Below are 26,065 nucleotides of genomic sequence, written 5' to 3'. Positions count from 1 at the left end.
CTAAAATTAGTAAAGTTTTAAGGCGTTGAATACACCATTCCCAAGATTAAATTTATTGTTTGGAGTTCTTTGTTTTTAGAGGCATGTTTAGACTTCTCAACAACTGGCTTGAGGGCACTTGTTAAGGCACTTGCTAGCATTTTTCAATTTAAAATGTAAAAATTGAAATATAATAAAAAGTTGATAAAAATAAAAAATAAACAAAAAAGAATTTGATATTAAATTTCAAATATAAATAATAATATTAATAATTAATTTATCTAAATATAAATTTTTAAGATTTGTGTATTTAAATGAAAAATATAATATACAACATATTTTTTTGGTGTTAATCTTCCGGTCCCCAGTAAAAGCGGAGTGATCCGTAGTTCAGTCAAAATTAAATAAAGTATGATCAACAATCCTTTCCACCAGAAATATTTTTATTTAAATATCTTTGTTTGGCTTATATTGCATATATAATAGAATTGTTTTTTTACTCGTGATTTTTTTTTTTAAAAAAAAAATTGAAATTATTTATAAAGTTGTGTCAATGTAAAGTTCCAAGAGACAATCAAATTGGAATAATAAGTTTGAAAGAAGTAAAGTAAAACCAATTCTATTCTTCCTATTTAAAACTATGTTAGCCATCATTATTCTATCAACATAATCATCAATGATATATATAATGATGGAGTCCAATGGACAATTCATTTTCATTTTGAGGGTTGTTACCCCTATATGCAACATTTTACTCATAATCATCTCGATCACATTTTTCAAGGATGTAACAAATATATTATTATAGTGTATTTTTATTTTAAGAGATATTACCATGATATGCAATATCTTCAAAAGATTTTATCGTACACCTTGAATTGGAGTGGAACTAAAACATTAAACTCATTGTGAAAAACTGTTTTGCTTTTGTTGATGCTATCTTTTTTTGGTACGAGTTAGGTATTTACCGTGTGCACATGCAGAAACGGAAAATAATTAGGTGACATAATGTCACCGTGACATTAAAATCTGGGCCACACAAATGTACTCATGGATGTGTTGTGTGGTCCAGATGCAAATGGTAATGTGTGTTGTGTGGCCCAGATTTAATGTCATGGTGACATTATGTCACCAAAGTGCTGCCCTGCAGAAACTAATTGTTTGAGTTGGATAGAATTATAATGAGTATTATATTTCTTTGTAACGATTCTTCATAGAAAAAAACTATATTTGACTACAGACAAAGGAAAAATTAGCTAAATTATTTCTAAGAAATATAAAGAATTGAAAAATGACAATATCACCTATGCGCTTGTTCGGGAGGGAGAACCAAAATAATTCTTCAAAGAATCCCTAAAATTTCATGATTTGAGAAAAGACTTTTTAATGCTAAAAGCTCGTTGATAAATCCTACAAAGTCCATTAAAATCCATTATATTAACCAAATGGTTAATAAGCTCCGCCAAAGAACGAATCGTTTGGAGAACCTCGAGTTTGGTTCTTGAATAAAACAATGCTTGATCACTCTATACTTACCTCATAGGCGAACTTTAAATAATTAACAAGAGTCTCTTTCCCTAAGAACCTAATTAAAAAAGTCTATTTTATTAAACAACCCATCATTTTTTAATACCACAGGCCTTTTTTTTTTTTTATTTGCAAGCCTTTGTAAGTTCCAAAATATCTTGATTAATTGAATACCTTTGGGCTTAGTATTTTTATGATTTGTTTAAAAATTTAGATTATCCTAATCGAATACCACAAGAGTTACTCATGTGTATAAAGAATGGAATAGTTGTGCTGATGCATTAGCCAATATTAATTTATCTCTAAATCATCTTACTATTTGGTTAGAAGTTCCACCTTGTATTAGGGGTCACTATGTTCTAAACAGACTAGGTTTGCCTTGTTTTAGATTTGTAAACTTTTGAAGAGGTCTTGGTGCAGTCCCCCTCTTCTCCTTTGTTCTTGCACTCATTCTTTTTTTATTAATATATTTTGGATAGTCTTAGCTCTTTGCTAAGCTATCTTTGCATAAAAAAAATAAAAAATAAAATTACACCACAAGACTTATTTAGATCAAATAAAAGTGTTGATCGAATCTCACTAGCTAGGCATTTTTATCATAAAATAAGTCTTTTAAAATTCTTTCAAATCATAATTGAAAACACCTCCTAATTAACACTAAAAACTCATTAGAAACCATAACAAAATCCACTAAAATCTCATTTATTTAACAATCCATCAAAATTAGACTTTTGTAAGTTTTAAAAAGTCTTTATTAAATATCACAAGATTTCTAGACTCGGATTTAAAAGTCTAGATTATCCGAATTAAATATGACTAAATTGTTACATAAACTTTTTTTTTTGAGGGAATAAAAGCCATGAAATAAAAGCCATAAGAAGTATATTAAACTTTTTTTTGAGGGAATAAACTAAATTGTTACATAAACTTAGTTAAATGAAATAAAAGCCATGATCGAATACAACCAAAAAAAAAATTATCATAAGAAGTATATTAAAATCATAAATAAAACACCCTTAACATTGAAAATTTAGAACATGAAAAGTGTTAGAAAGTTACCTTTGGTTTTGTGTTTCTGTTTTAATGTGTCTTTGCTTTTGTTAATAGCACAACTGAAATGTTTTGCTATACAAGAAATGAAACACACTATCTTCTTGCTAAAGTAATTTTTTAAATCTCTAAAATATTCACCTTACAATTATCGTTGTACGTAGGAAGATTATTATTATTAGAATTGAAAGAATGAAAGCGCGAAACATATGTATATATGTATGCAAGAAAAGAAATAACGTTGCAATTTTCCCAGGGAATTTCTCGTTCTCTGCTTAATGCTAGCTGGAAGCATTGAAACGGTAAAATTAGGTAATTTGGCAATTTTACCCAAGAGTCAAGGCAACTCATCGTCAATTGCTGTCTTGTCAGAATTTGGAAATCATTGAATGTGTATACTTCGAGAAATTACTCGGTATTTTATTTCAAGATTCCATTCACATTAAATAATTATATTTGACGCGTATCAAACATTAAATATGGATACCTTCGAACATCCGGTTGGACGTATTGTGGAAGTCTAGTCCCTTCCGCAGACTCTTAGATGAAGTCTAACGGAATAAGTTACACTTTCACATCGTTGACGAACAAATGTTTGATTTTCAACTAGGGGAGGTACTCATTTTGCATCAGACATTGTCTCGAATATGCGGCGAAATTTACGCACGATAAAAGCTGAAGAGGGAAACCTCCATCCAAATATATCAAATATCTCCGGAAACTTTTATCATATTTGAGGTGTATTTACCGGATATTATCAATGGATTATTTTAATACCACTATATTATATATACTATCAATTTGATATTATATATATTGATTAGATCAACGCTAAGTGTTTATTCCTTTTCTTATCAAATTTCTGGAAATTTATATATCCTAGTATAGAAAAATAAAATGAAGATACTATCATTTGTTTCTTCTTCCTCAGAAGAAAAATACCATCATTTGTTTTGGATAAACCAATGTATTATCGTGCAACGAAAAAATAAGGCAAATGCTAACATGTTTCTAAAGGTAGATGCTAAAGAATTTAAAATAGAAATAAATGTCGTAAAAGTTGTGCATTTGACTCTATTCAATTTTTTAAAGTCAATTTTTTTTTTTTCTATGAAAAACTTCTAAGTTTGGATTCATTAACTTGTGCCCAAAAGGCACAAGATAACAAGACCTAAAAATGAAACCCAATGTATTATCAGCACGCATACGGAGATACTAATTATTCGAGATAGCTAAGATAACAATATAGAGCTGCTAAATTTCACCGACCTAAACCACAATCCTAAGACGTTTTATATATGAATCATTGCTTTTTTTTTTAGCAACACTCAATCTCTATAAATCAACTCATTTTAGCTAATCAACTAATAATTAGGAGTATGGTAATCAACATTACTTTGTGTGAGATCAATAATTTTATTACACGATAAAATCGCACACTTGCAGCCCATCACTCTCTTCATGTGGTGTTGTTAATGATAACGGATATTCAACGGTTTTATCATTATGCAAATATTTTGAAACTTATTTATTATTGTATTTATATAAAATTTTGGAATTCATTTAGTATTACCTTACTAAAGATTGAATCATTTATATTCATCATATCATTTAGGAGGGTAACTCATGTGCAAATATTCTTACTAAGCTAGGAGCTAACAGTTAAAACCATCCTCTTACTTTTAATGAACCGATGTCCTATTTATCGTCTGTTATGTTAGGCGATGTTTTAGGTGTGTCCTTCTCAAGAACTTGGTCTTCCTCTTTTCTTACTTTTTTTCTTTTTCTTATCTCATGCATGTAAGATATAACCAAACAAATATAAAGTCAAATTCTTTAAAAATATCATGCTAAATTTCAAAATAGAACTTAATTACATTGAGATATTAGTTTGCTAGTTTATTTAAATCTATCTCAAATTATTTATTTTACGACTAATATGAAATATACTTTTAAGTTGGTAACTCAACATACTGATGTTAAGCTTAAAAAAAATTATGAGAAGCCGAGCAAAACTTTGCAAGTCAATCTTAGTTCATCTATAATTTTTTTTTTTGAGGGAAGTTCATCTATAATATTTGACATGGTCATTTTTCAGCATTTACATAACGTCTTTGTCCCTTCGGAAACATTCGATGACGTCTTGAATTTTTTTAAATGACAAATATTAGTAGTTAATTTGTTAGATTAATATTTATTTATTTGTCTGGATTTAAACTCCCGATCTCCAACTCTTTTTTTTTTTCCTTACAAGTTGAATTATCTATTTTTCATATCACGGAAACTTGTTTTTGGCTGGTTATAGCCGTTGCATCCGGTCTTTTACAAATTAGAATTGCATCCCCATTAAATTGAATACGAGTGCAAAGTCCCATGTTTTATCTTTAATTAACACATATGTTATCTTTTTTTTTTTTTTTGACAAACACATATGTTATCTTTTAAACACAAACAAACAAACCTTCAATCGTAAGCACATTTCTTCCTTTTATACCCAATCCTTCTGCCTTTCTCAGCAAAGAGATACATTATCTACTTAAAAAAATTCATCCATTTTCGTAAACTACTGTCACGGAATAATCTCTCTTTATTTGACAAAAAAAAATATTTACCATAACAAATACAAAATAAATTTTAAATGAAAATAATAAAAACATTCAATACAAAAACCTTGTCTTTTCACATTATCTAATTGTAATTCTTCTCTCTCTGAATTTTTGTGGTGAAATATTAACTATTTAACAATGAAATTTAACGTTTGTAAAAAAAAGAATGAAATTTAACATAATAACTACTTTAAAAATCCTTTATATTGTACAATTCATATTATATTTAACATAATTAAGTCTAACAAAATATCAAATTAATGTTCAAATCTTATAATTGTGAGAAACATACACATTTAGTGTTTCATGCAACTATACAATTGAGGCCGGTGGAGATAACCTCAGTGAAACAAAAAAAAAAAATACTAATCAATGTAAAAAAAAAAACTACCAGACTTTACCAAAAAAAAAAAAACTATCAGACTGTTATACTCCCTCCATCTCAAATTATAAGGAAAAAACACATTTTCTTCTCCACAAATTATAATCTAAAAAGACCAACTTTAATCTTATTTAATAATGTTATTCCAAAAAATTATCTTTTCCAATCTTTTACTTATTTCCATGAAATTAAAAGCAAATTATATTTGATTTGCTCTCCCTCCAAAAATCTTCTCTATAACCAATAAAATATATTTTTACTTCTTTTTATGAAACTTATTCTAAGGAAAAAACAAAAAAAAAAAAACCACACTTCAAATTATTATGTTTTGGTTTTCTTAATAAATGTGAATTGTTTTTTTCTTATAAACGGAGGAGAAAGTATATAATTTTAAAATAGAAGTTAAACCAGTGAATATCGACCGGAATAACCTTCATTTCATTTTAAAAAAGATTTATCATCCTTTCGAAGAGGCTTAGCAATGGTTGATGTTTATAGTTGGCCAGTGGCCACTATATTGATTGGTTACTGCCAACTACTTTCACTGATATTGGTGGCTGGAATTTGGTAAACGCACTTGCTATAATAAAAGATATAAAATTGCCAGGAAATACTCAGATTTTTTTCATGGAATATTTCGGTCGAAGTACATTAATTATTTTGTAGAGAAAACTCCCTTCCTCCTATCACTATTATAAATTGGGTTTTCATGGAATATCATATGCATTTTATATTAAATATGTAGCTTTTTAATAAATAAATGTTGTTTTTCAATGAAAAATTACTACTTTTAGATATCTTAACATGTACAATATTGCACATGTTTGACAAACCCTTATAAATAAATAAATAAACTATATTTTAGTTTCATTGATTAAGTGTTGTACACCCTCAGGTCACTGTTATAAACAAAAATCAACATTTTAGATTTATTTATAAATGATGTATGTAGTAGTATATAATAAAGACCACATACATCATTAATTCAATGAATGTAAAATGTAGATTTTTGCTTATAATAGAGACTGGAATGTGTATTTGGTTTATAAATAATGTATTTGATCTATATAGATTAGATACATCAGTTATTTAATCAATTTAAAAAGCAATTTTTTTGTTTATAATAGTGATCGGAGAAAATATATTTTCGACGCATTATTTGCACGTCTGAAAAGGCCAAGAAACTTGATTTTTTTTTATTCCATAGCTTGAACCAAGCCGCGGTTAATATCTTTTTATCTACTTTCTCTTTAAATTTTTCCTAGCAATTCTGCCGTAATATACGTTGAAGTTGTAGACTTTAATGTGGCTAACATATATAAATGTGTAGCGGCCTAAAAAATTCGAGGGTTGCTCGAAGAAAGTGAAGTCGCCACCAAAATTTATTATAATAAGGAAAACATCGGAAAAATCCTTTAAAACGAAAAAATGGTCTTGAAACCAGATTTTAGGTTCGGGAGTCGATTATGCATGGGAAAGATATTAGCATCCTATGACATCCGTTAAAAAACGGTTACCTATAATTAATTGTTCAAAATGTTTGTTAACTTTATAAATATTTATTTCTCCTTATTAAAAAATGCGAATAAAAATTAAATATTTAACTGAAATTGTAACGTGTTTAATTAGAGGAAAAAATGTTTTGTTATTATTGTGGTTGACAAGAGTTTGAACTTGCTCCTACGTATCTCCTGGTACGAATGAGAATTCAAAGCTACGTAGTTATAGGTAGAAAATGCTTGTTTATTGGTTGTTTTTAAAGAAAATGTTTTTGTTGTGATAAATGTGAGTGAAAATAAATTGATTACTGAACCGTCATAATATTCCTAAAGGCTAAGAAGCCCTCCAGAAAGGCTCTAAAACCTACAGAAGGGCTCAGGCGCCCTCCAGAAGGGCTTCTGAGGCCCTGGCACGCTCGTTGCAAGGCACCGCCCTTCTAAGCTTCTAGAAACCTCTAGAAGCCGTCTAAAATGCACAAATGCCCCTGTTGCTTGGGAACCAAGCAACCGAAACCCAAGCCCATAGCAGGCTATAAATACTACTCTTGAGAGCATTCTCAAGGCATCCAATAATCAGTGAAAACCCTAGAATCCTAGTATTCCTTACCGTACTTTTTGCAAGTACAGTTGGCGCCGTCTGTGGTAAGAGGTAAAACTTACCTTCACCACGTTTCTGAATCGTAAACGGCGATTTGGAAACCCTAAACCAGAAATTGTGAATCGTAGCCTCCAACTACGGTTTAGAAACACCATTCAACCACAAAAACCCTAAATCACATCTTTCATCGTCAGGATTTAGGAACCCAAACCTCCTATTCATGATCGAATCCTAGGTACATGACGCCGTCGATGCGATTTAACTTCAAGTTTTGCATCGTGATGTGGTTGCCGCACAATTGTTAGTCCGACTTGTTTCACCACAAAACTACAACAAAAGCTCAAACGAAGTCGCAATTGAATTGTTTTCGCAGAGTATTAAAACCTCTCAACGAAACCACCGATTATCAGGTTTTGTCTTTCTTTGGTATTATTATATGAATATCACTCATGTCTGTGCGTACTGTTGGATATTTGATTTTGTAATTCGGTCTCTGGTTTTATGACCCTGTGTCGTGTTCTAAAATATAAAAAGAAGAATAAATTCTTATCATTCTTCAAAAACGTAATCGTCAATACGATCAAACTCACGACTCAAGTTTTCTTAGAGGGCCGAGTTAGCAATATTCTTATCCTATCTGTGCGTACTAATGGTTATTGAATACTAATTATTGATCTTCAATTAAATTATCATGTTAGTATTCATATGCAGTTCTCTATCGTTTAATTGATGGCTACAAGGATATGCTTATTTAGAAGAGCACATATAGGATCTATGATGACACGTTTCAAAGTTATAGTTATCTTATTGGTTTTTTATAATCAAGGTTTTTACAGTATGGTTAATAGTTCAATTATCATATGCCTCAAAAGGTGTTTCTTATTTATTCTACTAGTTATTTAAGTGGCTCAGGACGAAGAAAATTAGAAGCTATCTAATTTACTAGTTATTTAACAAAAGATTGGTCAAATGGAAATTGTCTTTTCACCAAACGAAGGACGAGGTATAGAATTATTTAGCTGTAGAATGAATTTTCCTAAAGATTATAGTAGAACATGATTGCTGAAAATACCCCGAGTTGAAGAAGACGAAACCCTAATATACATCATGACCTCCTTTACCATCTTCCTTGTATATGAAATCATAAGGCACTGGTCACTGACTGATATATATATATATACAATTAAGGATATTTCTTTCGGTTAATGATTACTAAACGCTGAGATACATGCTAGTTACTCACAGGGAAACATTCAACTTCCATAGATATTAAGTTTGGCAGTAGTGGAATCCGGCGAAAAAGTATTTCATATTTTGTTTCAGGGAAACATAACTTGTATATAAAGCAGCAGCAGGGGGAAGGACTTCACAGTCAGAATTAGTTGTCAATTCATATACAATCACGCCAGGAAAAATAAGCCCGAATAAAGCTCAAAACGGCGAGGACCTAATAGCCAGAGCGCCTTCATTCAAAAGAAAATTAACGACCAGGTTCTATTTTTTACAAATTATATACAGCCTGCTCAAATTTACATCGGCTTCGTTATAGAATATTACTCTATAGTTTTTCCGTTGTTGTAAAATGTGGCACCATATTGAATTATATTCCCCGAGCTACTCAACATAGTTAAAAGTGATCACTGTAACATCAAGTTATTAAACCCTATTAGAAATACATCAAGATCAATGCGAGAACAATTTTAAATCATTTACAATGGGCGTCTCCGTAAAAATTGCATCAGTGATGATATCAGGATTCTTATTAAACAACGTCAAAGACGAGCATATGAATTAAAACCAAAAACCAGTCTGCTAAGTGTAAGGATACACCATTAGGCAATTAATTGGGCGACCTAGTTCTGAATTAATAGGCGGCAGAAGAGAGTAGCTCATCAGACAATTGAATGGGCGAGTTAGTTCCAATTTAATAGGAAAAGAAAGACAAGTAGAAAACAACATAACTAAGTAGAAGAATTAGTTTCAATCTAATAGGAGAAGGAATGGAATAATACAACTGTAGTTATATCCAACAACTTTAGGTAGCCATGGCAAAAGTAAAGTGCAGTATTGTCAAAAGGTCACATATGAGGGATTCTGACAAGGAAAGTCTTGGTATTTAAGTGGTCCAAGCGACCCACCTCTCTTTCCTGGGAACCCCTCTCATGTACCGTTTGCTTTGCGAGCTGGACTAACTGTTTAGTAAGAACATAAATAATGGAGTGTTAAGCCAGATTGGACAAGATCGACACACATAGAAGAATAAAGTAGAGTAGGAAACTTAGGTCCAACTTCATAGAAGGAAATATATACATAGAGGGCAATGGAGTGAGCGAGATAGTTCGGATTTAATAGGAGAATGATAAGTTAATAGGCGAGGTATTCAATTAGAAGAATGGAGAGGAAAAGGAAGAGGAGTACAAAGCATAGGCGAGCTAAATAAAAGCTAAATAAAAGAAGACAGAGAACAGTTAGTTCCCATTGAATATAATTGCATATGATTAAAGACTCCTTTATTTATGATACTAATTACTTTGGAAACGTGGAAGAATTGTTATGTTTCAGATAAATCAAGGATGGGATACTAACGAACCCGCCAAGGGCTAGATGAGCGAAACGAAATAACTCGCCAAACAACACGCCATAATTAAAAGAGCATGGAAGCAACAGTCCCGCCATTGAAAACACAAAGATGAAACGCGGAATTATATTCTAGAACAACTTTTTCGACCTTTAAAATTTATTTTGCAGGTTTTCTAGTGAGACACATTAATCTCTACAAATACTTTGCAATTTCAGTTTGTTATTTTGTCCAGGTGCTACTACTACAATATCCGCGGAAATCTACAAATCGACTAGGTGCCCTAAACGTCAACCTCCGTGAGAGGCTCTGGCGGGGCTCGACATCAAAAAATCTGCACTCTACAATGCGCCCAAAACGCCAACCCTGTAAGGGCTCTGGCGGGGTTCGACTGGAAATTACATCAACCCTGGAAGGGCTCTGATGCTCGCCCAAAACGCCAACCCTGAAAGGGCTCTGGCGGGGTTCGACTGAGAAATACATCAACCCTGGAAGGGCTCTGATGCTAGCCCAAAACGCCAACCCTGTAAGGGCTCTGGCGGGGTTCGACTGAAAATTACATCAACCCTGGAAGGGCTCTGATGCTCGCCCAAAACGCCAACCCTGTAAGGGCTCTGGCGGGGTTCGACTGGAAATTACATCAACCCTGGAAGGGCTCTGATGCTCGCCCAAAACGCCAACCCTGTAAGGGCTCTGGCGGGGTTCGATTGAAAATTACATCAACCCTGGAAGGGCTCTGATGCTCGCCCAAAACGCCAACCCTGTAAGGGCTCTGGCGGGGTTCGACTGAAAATTACATCAACCCTGGAAGGGCTCTGATGCTCGCCCAAAACGCCAACCCTGTAAGGGCTCTGGCGGGGTTCGACTGGAAATTACATCAACCCTGGAAGGGCTCTGATGCTCGCCCAAAACGCCAACCCTGTAAGGGCTCTGGCGGGGTTCGACTGAAAATTACATCAACCCTGGAAGGGCTCTGATGCTCGCCCAAAACGCCAACCCTGTAAGGGCTCTGGCGGGGTTCGACTGGAAATTACATCAACCCTGGAAGGGCTCTGATGCTCGCCCAAAATGCCAACCCTGTAAGGGCTCTGGCGGGATTCGACTGAAAATTACATCAACCCTGGAAGGGCTCTGATGACGCCAACCCTGTAAGGGCTCTGGCGGGGTTCGACTGAAAATTACATCAACCCTGGAAGGGCTCTGATGCTCGCCCAAAACGCCAACCCTGTAAGGGCTCTGGCGGGGTTCGACTGGAAATTACATCAACCCTGGAAGGGCTCTGATGCTCGCCCAAAACGCCAACCCTGTAAGGGCTCTGGCGGGGTTCGACTGAAAATTACATCAACCCTGGAAGGGCTCTGCCGATGATCCTAAACGTCAACCCTGAAAGGGCTCTGACGAGTTTCGACAGATTGAGCCTTTACCACGTTTAGGCGAGTCGTGAAATGCAAAGGGCGTCCTGCATAGCTCGCCCCTACGAACAAAAATATACGAGGCCGCCTTCAGGCGACATCATTTGAACAGCAAAACATGCACAAGACAACCATAGGTCACAAACCATCTCGCCTTGTCCCAAGACTCATGCTTGGGGGGCTACAGACACCGATAGTGCACAGTACATGCACCCTCGGGAGCTATTAAAGCATTTCATGATAGCCTCAGTATAATGCTCCAGGTTCGGGACACACATCTACTCTCGGGGCCTCCAGAACGCTCTGAAACCGCCCTGAGAAGATCCTTCGAAATAACACGCTGTATGGCATGATTTCGCGAAGCCAAGCACTTCACCTTGTTCCAAGACTTGTGCTTGGGGGGCTGTGAACCGTCATAATATTCCTAAAGGGCTTAATGACCTCCAGAAGGTCCATCTCCATGTCATCATCACTTCGCCTTGTCCCAAGACTCGTGCTTGGGGGGCTGTGAACCGTCATAATATTCCTAAAGGCTAAGAAGCCCTCCAGAAAGGCTCTAAAACCTACAGAAGGGCTCAGGCGCCCTCCAGAAGGGCTTCTGAGGCCCTGGCACGCTCGTTGCTGTGAAGAAGATTTCCTTCTTAGACTTGGCTGGGTTTTGATGATAACAAACCCACATCACAAAAGAAGAAAAACTATATGGAGGCTCAAGTTGAAGAATGAAGATAATGGGACTTAGGCTTCATTGTTATATTTTTGTAAGTATGGTTCTTATCTTTGACACTATCATTCTTAACATTTAACAAGACTTAGAATGCTCAGAAAATAAACACAAACATTTTTCTAAGTCCCCATATGAAGCAATTGAAAATAAATCACACACTCACAATGATTTTCATATAGATGTGATTTTGCATTAAAATATTTTTGCATGAAAAACTATAATTCATTTTTGGAAAATTGTATAAATAGTATTTTATATTTGGCATGATTTGTTCTTGGACTTGATTATATAGTGAAAAATCAAATTTTCATTCATAATGGTTTCATTTCTCAAGACATATTATATTATATTTACTTGGTTAATTGGCAATTAAATTTGTAACGTTGGAATGAAATCATGTTTTAATATCATTGCCTAATTGATCAAACATGTCACAAACGGCATATGTTTTCATAAACATGCCTTTTCAATTTAATGTGTGCATGGCAACGGCTTTTTCTTAAAACAGAATTTTCAATCAGTAGGAATGCTTTGAAGCCATGTACTCGTACCTTTTCATGAGTTTTCTTTTTCCGTTGAAACTAACAGCTTTTTTTTAATTCATATACTCAACGGGTATTTTTCTAAAAAATTGACAACGGCCTTCTCTGTAAAAAGAATTGGCAACAACTATTTTTTGAAAAGTAGCATTGCTTCATAAACATCTTTTTAGCCTCTATAAATTCAATTGAGAATCAAAGCAATTTACACACACAACAACTTTCATTATCTCAATTGACATTTTTCAATATCACTTGTCTTTAAAACTTTCATTCAAATTGTTTGGAAAACTTTGCATACACTTTAACATTTATTAAAAAGTTTTCTGAGCACTAAGTCCATATTGTTAAAGTGATATTGATCAAGATATACAGCCATACAATTTTATTCTTCAATTCATTTGTAACATTCTCATCAATTGTTGGTGGGAATTATTCTTAAAGATAGTGGGGTGCTATCTTGTGATTGTTGTAAAAGGTTCTTTGATTCTGGGAGATTCAAAGTCCACCAAAAGTGTTTGGTGTTTGTGTTGTAATCAAGAGAGAGAGTTTCTTTCTTGTGTTTATGTTAGAAAGATTGTTAGGGGGTCTTGGGGTGAGATTGCTTGTAACAAAGATTCTAACATAGTGAATTCCTTCGCGGGGTGTGAAGGGAGTGGACTGACCCTAAAGTTTAGAGGGGAACCACTATAAACTCTCTTGTGTCTTTTCTTCTTCCCTTACTCTTTTATTTTTCCGCATTCATACCTTCATCATTATTTACCGGAAAAATTATCAAGAACGCTAATCTCTGAAAAATTTACCAATATTCCTAGAAACCTAATTCACCCCCCCTCTTAGGTTACAATCTGAACTTACAGTTGCAAGGCACCGCCCTTCTAAGCTTCTAGAAACCTCTAGAAGCCGTCTAAAATGCACAAATGCCCCTGTTGCTTGGGAACCAAGCAACCGAAACCCAAGCCCATAGCAGGCTATAAATACTACTCTTGAGAGCATTCTCAAGGCATCCAATAATCAGTGAAAACCCTAGAATCCTAGTATTCCTTACCGTACTTTTTGCAAGTACAATTACGAAAAGTTGATTGTGGTGAATTTGTTTGACTTTTTTTGAAAATGAGTTTTAGAACGAACAAATTGTAAAACTTGTGTCTTGACAACTCGAGGTTTAAAGAGATGTACATGATCCAATTAACCCTCTAATAAATGATTTGTTTTGAAAATGAGCTTGAGAACGATCAAGTCGTACAACTTATATCCTGACAACTCGATGTTTAAAGAGATGTACATCTAATTAATCATTTTAAAATCATTTGTTTTGAAAATGAGTTTAAGAACTTTGTGATGACCAAACCAAAAATGGATTTGGAATGTCACCGACTTTAAGATTTTTGCAATAACCAAACTAAAAATAAATTGGCGTGGCATCGACTTTTGAAAGGTTTGCGATAACCAAACCAAAAGTGGATTGTTTACTGCATCTTTGGAGTGTTTGTTTACTGCATCTTTCCCTTGTCTCAGTTCTTCTATTAACATCTCTGTTTCTTCCATCGGATGATCCAATTTCTCGTCTAATAGTCTCATTTCTTCAGCTGCTGGTGTGATTCGAGACACCAGAGAGTCGAGGTTTTCGTGTGTGGTTTTGAACATGAGAGCTTTGGATATCTGGTTTGTGACTGGTTGCATCCCTTCTTGAATCACTGCGCCAAGAAATGCCCCTCCAACCAACTCTCCTGCCATAACTGGATATGAAATGTAATGAAATCAACACCTCTTGATGAAAAAACTTTTCAGTTCAGTGATCTCTCTAGGTTTTGATATTTGTTCATTTTCCTCTCAAGTTCAATGAAACTAATATAATATGAGAAAGGTAGCTTCTAGGAAATTCCTATCTAGTATTGTTACTAGTGAAAGATTAAAATGTCTATTTATTTTTTGGCAGAATTTCCTAAGAACTAAAAAAAAAAGAGACCCACAAATGTGAAAGCTCATAACATAGTCAACTCATTAACATTTCTAAAGAATTTCTTAACGATGTTTATTAAGAATTTCTTCATATAGTATGGTGCCAATGTTCTCGTAATCTATGATAAGATCACGTTTGAATGTTACATCATTTGTAGCTGGAACTGGAATATCTCCAATTATCCATTAACAAACTTCACTTTGTTATTTGAAATTAGCACCTTCCTCATTGTATTTTGACCCATTCAATGGAGTAGCAACAAAGACTTACCATGCTTGGGTATTCTCCAACGTGACACTTTTTTAGCCAACTTGCTTAACTAACTTGGAACATCCATAGAGCAATATATATCTTCTTTTTTTTTTAAGGAATAGAGCAATATATATCTCAAAACTATCATATATTAAAAGAATAAAGCAACGTAAATAGCAAACAATGGAACAATAGTTTGTTTGCACAGATCGGCCAACTGTGCGTACCTTGTTGTAAAATACGCTTGGATCTCATCCTAAATTCTAACTCAAATGATGAGGGTACTCATCTATAAATAAACCCAACACGATTTTCATTCCATTCACTTCCAAAAGTAGCCAAACTCTGCCAAAATTTTCCCAAAACCCTAACCTACGATTTTCTAACCCTTTTCTACTACAAACCTTCATCTTTTCATCTTCTAATCACCAAACAATCATCATCTACCTCCATAATCACCAACAAACACCAAAACTTCATGATATTCTTCATCTCCACCCTAACCCTAACCCTAATACTCATCTTTTTCCACAAACCCTAACTTTCACCAACCCTAACCATGGTAGAGACACGCAACAATGGCAAGTCCCAGGCCACATCCCAGCCATCCAAAAAGGCCAAGACCGCCCCCAAACGCAAACAACTCGTTAAACCTAGCCCTAACACCGCACCACCACCATCTGCCAACCACCGGTTTTATAATAATGCTGCCCGAGACCGTTTCAAAGACATCCGTGGCTTTAGAGTGATCCCAGAGAGAGGTTTTGATTTCACCAAACTCATCTCCAACACTGAGTTCCACCAAGTGATCACTGAGAGAGGGTGGGAGTCCCTTGTGAGTATGATCTTCGAGCAGGCCAACAAAACTATTGGGATAGAATTCTATTCCAATGCTAGGTATATGGGGAGGAAGTATGTGTCGTATGTGAGGGGGAAGGAGATTGACTATAGCCCGGAGAGAATCAACCAGTTGCTTGAGATTGTGCCACCGGAGGTATGTGATGCAAAGAGGAGGATGAAGGAGTGCAAGAACTGGGATGATGATAGGTGGGAGGAGTTGCTTTTGCAGATTTGTGTAGAGGGTGCGAAGTGGCATGGAGGGTCACACATGTTGCTGAGGGCTGACTTCAAGCCCTATGCTAAGGCGTGGGCATCTTTTGTGGTGCAAACTATTGAGGGCACCTCTTGTACTTCAGAGATTTCGCTGCCCCGCGTGCTTACCTTGTCTGCTATTCTTGATGGTGCACCCAACAATGTTAGTGAGTTAATTGCCAACAATATTTATATGTTTGCTTCAGGTACTAAGAAGGCGCTCCCTCACTTGAGCCTTATCAATTGGCTTTGTGAGGAGGCGGAGTGTGATTTGTTTGGGAACGATCTGAGTGCAGCAATGATGAAGCCTATCAATGACACCTACATGGATGGCTTTGTCAAGGATTATCATGAGCGCATGCATGCCATTCAGGTTGCCGAGGCAGCAGCAGCAGGACAGCCACAACCGCCACCGCCACATCAGTCTCAGCCACCACCTCAGAGTCAGACAGTTTCTGGAGAGGGGAGCAGCCAACAGGGTACCTATGCACCCATTCATCCTATGATGCTGGACTACATGTTCGGCCATGCCAACTGGATGAACGAGGTGTCAGACCAGGAGTATTGGAACCGTCCGAGGCTTGGTCAGGAGTTCACTGAAGCGGTCTGCCTCAATAGGAGGAAGATGACAGGCTCTTTTGAGCGATTTGATGGGTCCGAGGAGGCTATGGACCACTACTTTGATGTCACCAGAGGTCGAGCTCAGGCTAGAGAGCAGGAGATCAGAGCTGACTTTGCTGCTCGTGGCGCCCAGTCTAGATATCACTTTGGGGAAGACACCTATGAGGAGGAGAACCCCAGCACATGGATTCCGGAGGATCAGATGCAGGATTGAGTGGGCTACTGATGGCCCATCTTTTATTATTTTTCTGTTTTTGTTTCAGCACTTTGGTTTTGTAACTTTAACTTTTATGTTTGAACAATCTTATTTGCTTTGGTGATGTTTAACTCGGTTGTACCCCCCGTTTTTGTAATTATTCCTGCACTTGTTTATTATTGATGAATTTGCTTGTTTAGTTGACTTTTTACAGTTTAGTAACAAATGTTTGTTCAAGTGGTATTCCAAAAGTTCAAAAGGAGGAGTGACTTGTGATTTCAAAGGCGGAGTGTACGACAGTTAAAGATAGGTAGTCACAACTCCCAGATATCTAAACTGTAAGGATTCATGGCCAAATTTTATTTTTCCAATTTACTTATATAGAGTGTTCCATGCATTTACATTTCTAGAACTTGCAATTTTTCTCTATTGTTGATTGATCTTTGTCATTAGCACATTGAGGCAAAAGTGCTTGGTCCTGTGAGCCTTTTGAAGCCTACCCTGATTGTTAATTGTTATATTTTATCCTTTTCTTAACCACTTTGAGCTGGTAGGATTAGAAATTTTTGTTCGGTGACAAACTACATTACAAGCTTAGAGACTTTTAGGACTTGTCCATTATTGTTTTTCTGAGTAGGCATTGTAGAATGTTGCTAAAGATTAAGTTTGGGGTTGCTATTGGAATTTGCAACCAACTAAGTTTGGGGTGGGGGTACTAGAGAACATAGAGAACAAAAGAAAGAATTTATCATGAAACATATACACAAAAATGGTGTATCAAAAAAAATGAATGATCAAAATATAATGAAAAAGGGACAAAACATTGAAAATTCGAGTAACTTCAAACTCGATTGTCCCAACTGTTATAAATATTCTCTAGTACCTTTGCAATTGTTGTTCTATAAGGTGAATAAATGTTGGATTGAATTTTGTGCTTAATTTCCGTAGGAATGCCTAACTCAAATTTTGTGTAGCCTACTTATCCAAATATTATCTCACCTTCACCTAAGCCCCGTTATAACCCTTAAAGACCTCAAAGTGTGCATTGACATTGATTTTGATTGACGTTTAGAAACTTTTCAAGCGTATGGTAATATGTAGATTGCATGTCGACTGTGTGTGAACCCTTTTCATATTGTTGCGTGGAGTTGTGAATTGGTGGATGCGTACAAGTCAAACTAGTTCCTCTTTAGCTAGTAAGGTGTTGAACTTTTGGGTACTATCGCTTGATCAGGTAATTGTTATTTTACTGTCGATTGTCAGCTTTGCAAGTAAATTCCTTGAGGATAAGGAATAGTTTAAGTTTGGGGTTGTGATGACATCTTGTCATTACGTAATTTTATGTGTATTTTTATCACAAAATGGAGTTCACAAGAAGACTTATGCAGTAAAAAGAGCAGAAAAACTGAAGAAAATGTAAAGAAAGAAAACGTGTCACGATTTGGTATAAACGTGACACGATTTGGGAAGCATCAGAAGTTTTGGTTCGACATTCAAGAACGTGTCACGATTGGTAAAACGTGACACGATTTGGTGAAACCCTAATTCAGTTTCTTGCTCTACAAGGTGAAAACGTGTCACGATTCACTTAAAACGTGACACGATTTGGGCGATATTCTGTGCCTATTTAAGCTGAAGTCTATTCCAAAAACAATGGTTATGAATTCTAGATAGCAAAGTGCGATTTTGTGACTGCAAGGAAGCCAAAGAGGACGATTTCTTCATCCTTCAACCACTTTGTGTATGTTTTAATACCTCTAATGATTATGTTATTTGTAAACACTATTATGAGTAGCTAAATCCATTAGAGGTTAGGTCTGAGATGATTCATTGTAACCCTAATTGATACTTATGCTGTGAAACTCTATTCAATGTGAATGATATTCTAGTTTTTATTCAATTCAATTGTTCTTAATGCTTTTTATATCCTGATCAAATATAAACATGATTTTGTGAGAATGAATGACTACTGACCATAGCTTTCAACTTAGACCTATTGAATTGTTCTAATAAACATGGTTAGTCTAGGAATATATAATCGTTTATTAGTGATATTAGGTTAACGTAATTCAAACCTTCAAAGATTATTAGACCACCTAAGGGATTGGGGGCTGTAGTTTGAGAAGAGGGTCCTAACTCAAGGGATTGATTAAGACTATTTTGTTAACTATCGTGGGACTAGAAGATCATTCATAAGAATAGGTGCAGCATAACAATTAGGGGAAACATCGATGATTCAAAAGACCTAAACTCATCTCTCTCTTATTCTTAAAAACCAATTTTATTTTCAGCAATTATTTTATTTGAAATCAAATCAATCTACTGCCTAGTGGCAAATCAAAACAACTTTTACACATCCTAAAGTACAACGTAGTTAAATTATTGAGATTAAAAATAGTCCTCGTGGGATCGATATTTTAGTACTTCGATAGTATTTGGTGCACTTGCCAAACTTCTATCAAAGACAAACCAAGCTAATGTCATCAAAAGAATACCCATGCCTCACAACCTGCTCCCCGCAAAGACTAGGAGGGAAAAGGCATACCAAAAACAGCACTTGTGCAGCAGCAAAGAGGCTCAACAGCAACAGAAAAACAGCACCAGAACAAACAACCACCTCTAAACATAGCAGCCTGTCAAACAAACAAGACACTCCCTCACACACCCGACGGCTGAAGCCTGACTGCAGCAACCAACGACACCCAGCAGTGCAGAACCGAACTACTGCATCAAACAGTCCCTAGGAAACATACACATTATAATCTAAAAACATAACAGAAGTCACTAGGCCAGAGAAGTCCCTAGGAAATGGTCCCTTGAAAAGATAAGTTTCCAAAGTAATATTAGGCTAAAAACATACCAGCCGAAGCCAGGGAAAAATGACAAATTGCCAATTCTTGAACTAGAACCATAGATTTAAGGTAGACCAATCAACCGTTACCACTAGGTCTGCCTAATATTAACGTAAGATGTGCAAAAAAGATTTCCTGTCGGAAACAGCTAGGTCTACCTTCTCAGTAGTTATCATTACAGCTTTACGTTTGTTTTCTTCGGCAACATGTTTTTGTGCTTTTCTCATTTGATCCTACACGAATTATGATATTAAGACTAAATATAGGATTTCACACATGAGCAAATAGCAACGAAAGCACAATCATAAAAAACAGACAAAAGTCGAACAGGGGAAAAAGTATAGATCCTGCAATGCAGACTTATTCCAGATATATATATACCTGAGGTAGGACTATCTCGATCTTGTTTTCAGCTTGGGAAAAAGTATAGATCCTGCATCATGAGCAAATTAGTTGCGTTTTGTAAAAGAATCGTTCAAAAATTATGAAAGAGCAAAAATGCGTAAAACACCTTGAAACATGCCAAAATCACCCAAACCAGACAACTTTGTGACTGTACTATGCTAATTACAAGTTTTATAATGTTAATTCTTGGGGTATAGTCTTTACAGACGTTTTGGTGAAAAAAAGAGGACAATGAATGAAGAAAAGCAGAAGAATCAACTACTACCTAACTCGTGTCACGTGCTACGAGTCATGTGTCGCGACATTAAAGGAATTAAGAGGTGTTTCGTCACTGCACTCGCGACACAGACCATAAGATCGCATTGTGGGAACTAGAAAGAATCAAAAGAGTCTCGTCACTGCTCAACTTGCATCGCGTGCTAAGAGCCACGCGTCACGACAACTAGTTACGAAAGGGAGTGCAAATAGAAATGTTTTCACCTATTTGAGTTATTGGACCTCATTTGGCTAACCCAAATAGATTCCTTAGAAATTAAGTCAGAATACTCCTATAAATATATAAATACAATAGGCAAGCAACATAAGAAAGCATCCATCAAAAGAGAATAGGAGAAACACAAATTAGGGTTTTGGAGAAACCTCAAGAGGAGGTAGGCGCGATAATGAGAGGAGGAAGAATGGGTTAAGTAGAGGATCTTCTCTGTAATTGTTTGATAAAGTAATTTTAAATTATCCTATGAATTTAAGTTGATTACGTTGCTATTTTATTTTCTTAATATTGTTCTTAGTGCCTTTTATGCATCTACGAATGTCCATAAATTGATCAGGTCACAATGAGTACTAACCCTAACTTTGTTGGCTGGACTTATTTTAATTGTTCTACTATTTGATAAGATTTAGACATAAACTAATGATAGTTGTTACTTAACTTGGCGTTCTTAAATTTTCGAGGGTTATGAGCTTCACCCAAAGGCAATAACCATTGAAGAGAGAAAGTGACCAAGACATTGGTTTATTATTTAGATCAAATGTATTAAAATCTAGTAATTAATCCAAACCGTGTTAATAGTTTTTAGTTACGGAACAATTCATAGAAGGGAATCGAATTGACCTAATCATTTTCCTTACCTTAATCTTATTTTTAAGCCACAAAGAACCAAAGTATTAACAAGAAACTTTTAAATATATACTACTAGAGAACTACGGAAACATGAGCTGACATTTCAGCTTCTCACAATCATTTGCAACACCACAAATGAACATATATTATTAGAAACTAAAGAGAGAAAAACAAATTGGGAGGACCAGACCAAACCCAAGGGAACAAACATTGTAGACAACTGCCTCATTAAAAACCTTACCAGGAAAACTCAATGTGATAAAACCTGGTGAAGGAAAAAAGAGTGCAGTGCATTTATTGATCACATAAAATTCTAATGTAATTTGAAATTTAGAAGACCACATTTTGTATCATACCTATTTTAAACAACAAAGAAGCAAAGTATATACAACAAATAAGAGGTCATAGGAGATCATTTACTGAAGCCAGTTTAAGTTAACATCAACATGAGGAACCTCTATCTTCATATTGGGAAGAATAAGCTGGAAATCTTCCCATGAAGCAGCCGTCTCTTCATCGCAGGTTATCGTCTTCAAGTTCTGAAGATTGACAACTGAGAATGGTAATTCAATACTTGCACAACTTGCCATGTACAGATTCCTTAGATTGCACAAATTACCAAATTCCCCAGGTAAACTTGAAAGGCTTATGCAGTTTGAGATGTCAAGATGTCTTAAATTTAAAAGCTTTCCAATGGAATTTGGTATTGCTTTCAAATCAGTACAGGAGCTGAGCCTTAGAAGTTCTAAATATTTCAATTCTCCGATATCTTGGGGAAGTTCAGAAAGTTTGTGGCAATTAGTAACACTAAGCTTCTTTAATGAGATGATATCACATATACCAGTAGGAAATCTCACCATATCTTTGCAGTAATCAATGTTCAATTCTTCTAGATATGGAAATGCATCTGAAATTAGGGTGCTACCCTTTCCGAAAGCCAGTCTTGTATTACACATGTAAAGTGATAGTTTTCTCAGACTCTTCAATGTGCCGAAGGAAGGAACAGAAATTCGCTCCAGTCTGATTCTTTTCAGGTAGTGTAAAGAGTCAAGTAGCACAAAGTTAATCAGTTCAGAAGGATGGAAACCGTAGTTTGTGATTATCAGAACTTTTAGTTTACTCATTTTCTCCATCAACTTGGGAAGTATATACTGCTTGGTATGAAGATTTAAAATTAAAACCTCGACCTGAGCTGGTTGCATTTGGGACCAATCTGGCGCACAAGTTTCATCTGCAAACAAGATCAATTGTTGGAAAATAATGAATGAAGATTACAGCATGTTTTTTAATTTCACTTTTTAGTTTTATGTAAGTGAATATAATTTAGATGAAGGTACAAATATTACTAACCAGTTGATACAGACAATATGCGGGGAGCGAGTTGTTGCAGATTTTGCTTAACACACAATGTCAGAAGTTTTGACAATATAGAAGTCATCAGGCTTTGATGCTTCTCCTCGAAATACCGTTCATGTTTGTTTTCATTCATGTCAATAATTAGTCTTTTTCTCTTATCAATTGGTTCTTTGATGCATTGGTAAATTCCAAGATCTCTTAGAAGATCATGAAGGATGATGAGATGGTTATTGTAGTTGTAATTGTCTGCGTCACTTGCATTTTTTCTATTATATGAGAAGAGGTTAATTGCTTAATTAAGATAAAAAATTCTCACACAAGATTTCTGTATAATGTCATTCTTGTTATATATTTAAGTATCTAAGTTAGCCTAGAAAAATATATAATTGTCATTGTACCTTGCTATTATGACATTAGCCAGATTCATGGAGCCTAATTTGTCGATGATTTCCATTGCTTCTATTCCATTGTCATCTAGTTCATACAACTCAGCCCACATATCAATGAGAGCAGCAACAGGAATTCTATGGTCTTCGGGAAATAAGGCTAGGTCCATGAAGCACTCCTTGATTATGAGATTATCTTCGAAAACATCAAAGATCTTTTGGAGGCGAGTAAGTAACTCAGTATTAGAATCAAGTATTGAATGACCTTGTGACAGTTCCTTCACTATCTTTGTCCACAAGTCATAAGGTCGATTTCTGAGTGATGTAGCAATCACTTTAATCGTAAGTGGTAAACCTTTGCAACTTCTTACAACCTGTATTTGAGTGCAAGCAAATATGGTCAGTAAATCAATGGATTATGACTTAAGCACCCTTTATGTGAATAAATGATAGGTCTGTTTAACAAAAAAGAAGTTCCAAATGATTATGTACAATCTTGCTGTATCTATATCAAATCAGTGATATCAATAGCGGATTACTGGAAATAGCTGAACGTCAAAAATACGTCTATCTTACATGCAGATTCTTCACTTTTAATATTTTTTAAAATCCTTAACTACTCTTTTCTCCACTATTGCAGCTACATCAGCTAGCAGGAACTTGAAGCCACTATTGCCCTAATAGCGAAACTGGATTGCATCACGGTTTTCATAATGGATTCATCGAAATCCTCTCTGATTTAGCCTTATCACCGCTATGTGACAACACTATCTTAATGAACAACTTCAGACAAAAACAATTATAGATAACATCATATGTAAGAACCAGTACCTTTTCCACAAGATCTCTGTCGACAATATTTGAACCATTTTTCTCCATCTGAGCATAGTGACAGAAAAGTATTGATGCATCTTCATGAACAAGAGGTTTTAAGATACATGTTGTGCTAAGTCTTCGGAATGCAACCCTTGAAGTCACTAGAATTTTGAAATCTGATGCCTGGAATTGAAGTTTCTCAACGAAGGTTTCTGAGTTCGGCCAAACATCATCCAGAACCAACAATAGTGGACTTCCCTCAAATTTTTTCAGCAAAAGCTCCAATCTATGGACAGCATCTTCATCACTTTGAAATTCAGGCCCTGGATATCCACAATGTTCAAATATTCTCTCTACAATAGTCTTCAACATGGGTGTTTTCGATAAGGTGACAAATATAATATTTTCCTTGAATTTTCCTATTAAAACAAAAGACAATTGTAAGACCAGAGAATTTGATGCCTTGTACCATTTCAAAATGCATGTGTATAAGGTAACCATCATTATGTTCATGTGCTACCACAAAATAATAGATTACTACATTTAACAAGTCAGCCCAAAATTATCAAGCATGAGAAAACCAAAGAAGATTTTACCACTTACCCTTGATTTGTTCATCCCAACAAAGATTTGTAGCCAAAGTGGTTTTTCCCAACCCTCCCAAACCAGTCAATACAAGGGTTGAACTTCCATCTCTCAATAGCTCCATTTTCAACTTGTTAAATGGTACATCAATCCCAACAATGAATTCTGGATTTTCAGGAACACCAAAAGCACCCTTGAATATTGGTGGTCCAGCTTCATTGAATTTTTGTTCAAAATTTTCCTTGTTAAGAAGCTCAAGAATTTCTCTAGCCTTGTAAAGTGTCTCTTTAACATCATTTACAGTAAGATATTGGTTATCATCAACAACATAGGAATCATTCCTGAGCCAAGAGAAACAATTGTTCAAGCAAGAATTCTTGCATGCACTATCTTGTGCAACATTTTCTTCTATTAGAGTGTTAATTTCTTTGCTGGGGTGATCCATGTTTTCATTGTATTGTTTTATGTCTTGAACCACGTTAGTTAAACCCTTCAAGGTTGACCTCAACAATGTCCTTATACTTTGATTCTTTCTACCTTTTTCCACAAATTGAGAAGTCTTGTTCAAGATATCTTGATATCGTGTTGAAAGGGCAACAAAATGTGTCGTGTCTACCATGACTACCGTTTCCTTCCCTTGAACAAGGAACACACAGTTATAAAATGTAGGAAAAAATCAATTTTGCTCAATTATATTGGATTAAGGTTTTAAAAGACATCTTACTTTAATAAAATAATCTTCTGACTTTTAAAAGACTATAAAGATTTTAATAACTTTTTCTTTTGAAAAAGACAAATTAACCCATCTAAATTGGGACAAGGAGATTGAGAGTAGCACACTTTAATGTTAAGAGTACTCTCTCTAACACTCATCTAGAGAGTAGCACACTGTCTCATTGGATGAAATCTATTGGGTCTCACCATTTTATGTGAGATCCATTTCTAAAATGTGGTACTAAAATGAATTTCACCAAATAAGAAGGTGGGTATTAGAGTAAGTGTTAAAAAGAGAGTGTTGATATCACTCATCTAGATTTATGACTTGCTTGGTGGTCAGGAAACATGATATGATAACTAAATCATGTATCTTATCTAAAGTCTAAACGCAGTGTTCGATGAAATAACATGATATAATAATTGCTCTAAATAAAACATGATATGATCAAGAAATCAGCAAAATATGCTAAGAAATTAAATTCTAATTTAAGCAAAACAATCCTTAAGGTACTCCCTCAGTCCTAAATTATAAGTTGTTTTGGAGAAAAAAAAAATTCGAAGTCATTTTATAAATCCTTAAAAAACATCATTTTATGAACGAATATTAAATGTCACTTTTTCTATTATACCCTCAACTATTTCTCTCTCTATCTCTCTCTCTCTCATTTTAATTCTTTAATTTATTTTTTCTATACCATTAATGAAGAATAATTTTGTAAACTGTCTTATAATTTTCATTTCAGTAAAAAATTAAATACAATTTTTTATTTGTGTGAAATGATCAAAACGTCATATAATTTGGACGGAGGG

The 26,065-nt window shown here is 35.0% G+C and overlaps 1 protein-coding gene across 1 annotated transcript; it reads right to left on the bottom strand.

Annotated features, from left to right (window-relative positions):
- Nucleotides 1-21,515: 21,515 nt before the first annotated feature.
- LOC146900970 (putative disease resistance protein At5g66900) lies at nucleotides 21,516-25,818 on the bottom strand. The gene is made up of 5 exons (XM_085733784.1): nucleotides 24,557-25,818; nucleotides 23,969-24,372; nucleotides 23,150-23,511; nucleotides 22,746-23,017; nucleotides 21,516-22,626 (listed from the first exon to the last, which is right to left on the bottom strand). Exons 1-5 carry the CDS (start codon nucleotides 25,155-25,157, stop codon nucleotides 21,812-21,814), a joined length of 2,454 nt encoding a protein of 817 aa, XP_085589910.1. The 5' UTR covers nucleotides 25,158-25,818; the 3' UTR covers nucleotides 21,516-21,811.
- Nucleotides 25,819-26,065: the final 247 nt, after the last annotated feature.

This window comes from Medicago sativa, chromosome 8, assembly GCF_051527215.1.
Source record: "Medicago sativa cultivar Bolivia chromosome 8, Bolivia_mono, whole genome shotgun sequence".
Classification (NCBI taxonomy): domain Eukaryota; kingdom Viridiplantae; phylum Streptophyta; class Magnoliopsida; order Fabales; family Fabaceae; genus Medicago; species Medicago sativa.
Note: the sequence above shows the minus strand (reverse complement) of the source record. Positions and strands in the feature narration are given on the sequence as shown.

Excerpts from the sequence above, each read along its gene's own strand:
- LOC146900970 (XM_085733784.1), bottom strand. The coding sequence starts at position 25,157 with ATGGTAGACACGACACATTTTGTTGCCCTTTCAACACGATATCAAGAT. Across the intron at positions 23,512-23,968 it reads ACAGAGATCTTGTGGAAAAG|GTTGTAAGAAGTTGCAAAGG; the intron begins GTACTGGTTCTT and ends ACTCAAATACAG. Across the intron at positions 22,627-22,745 it reads CATATTGTCTGTATCAACTG|ATGAAACTTGTGCGCCAGAT; the intron begins GTTAGTAATATT and ends TCTTGTTTGCAG.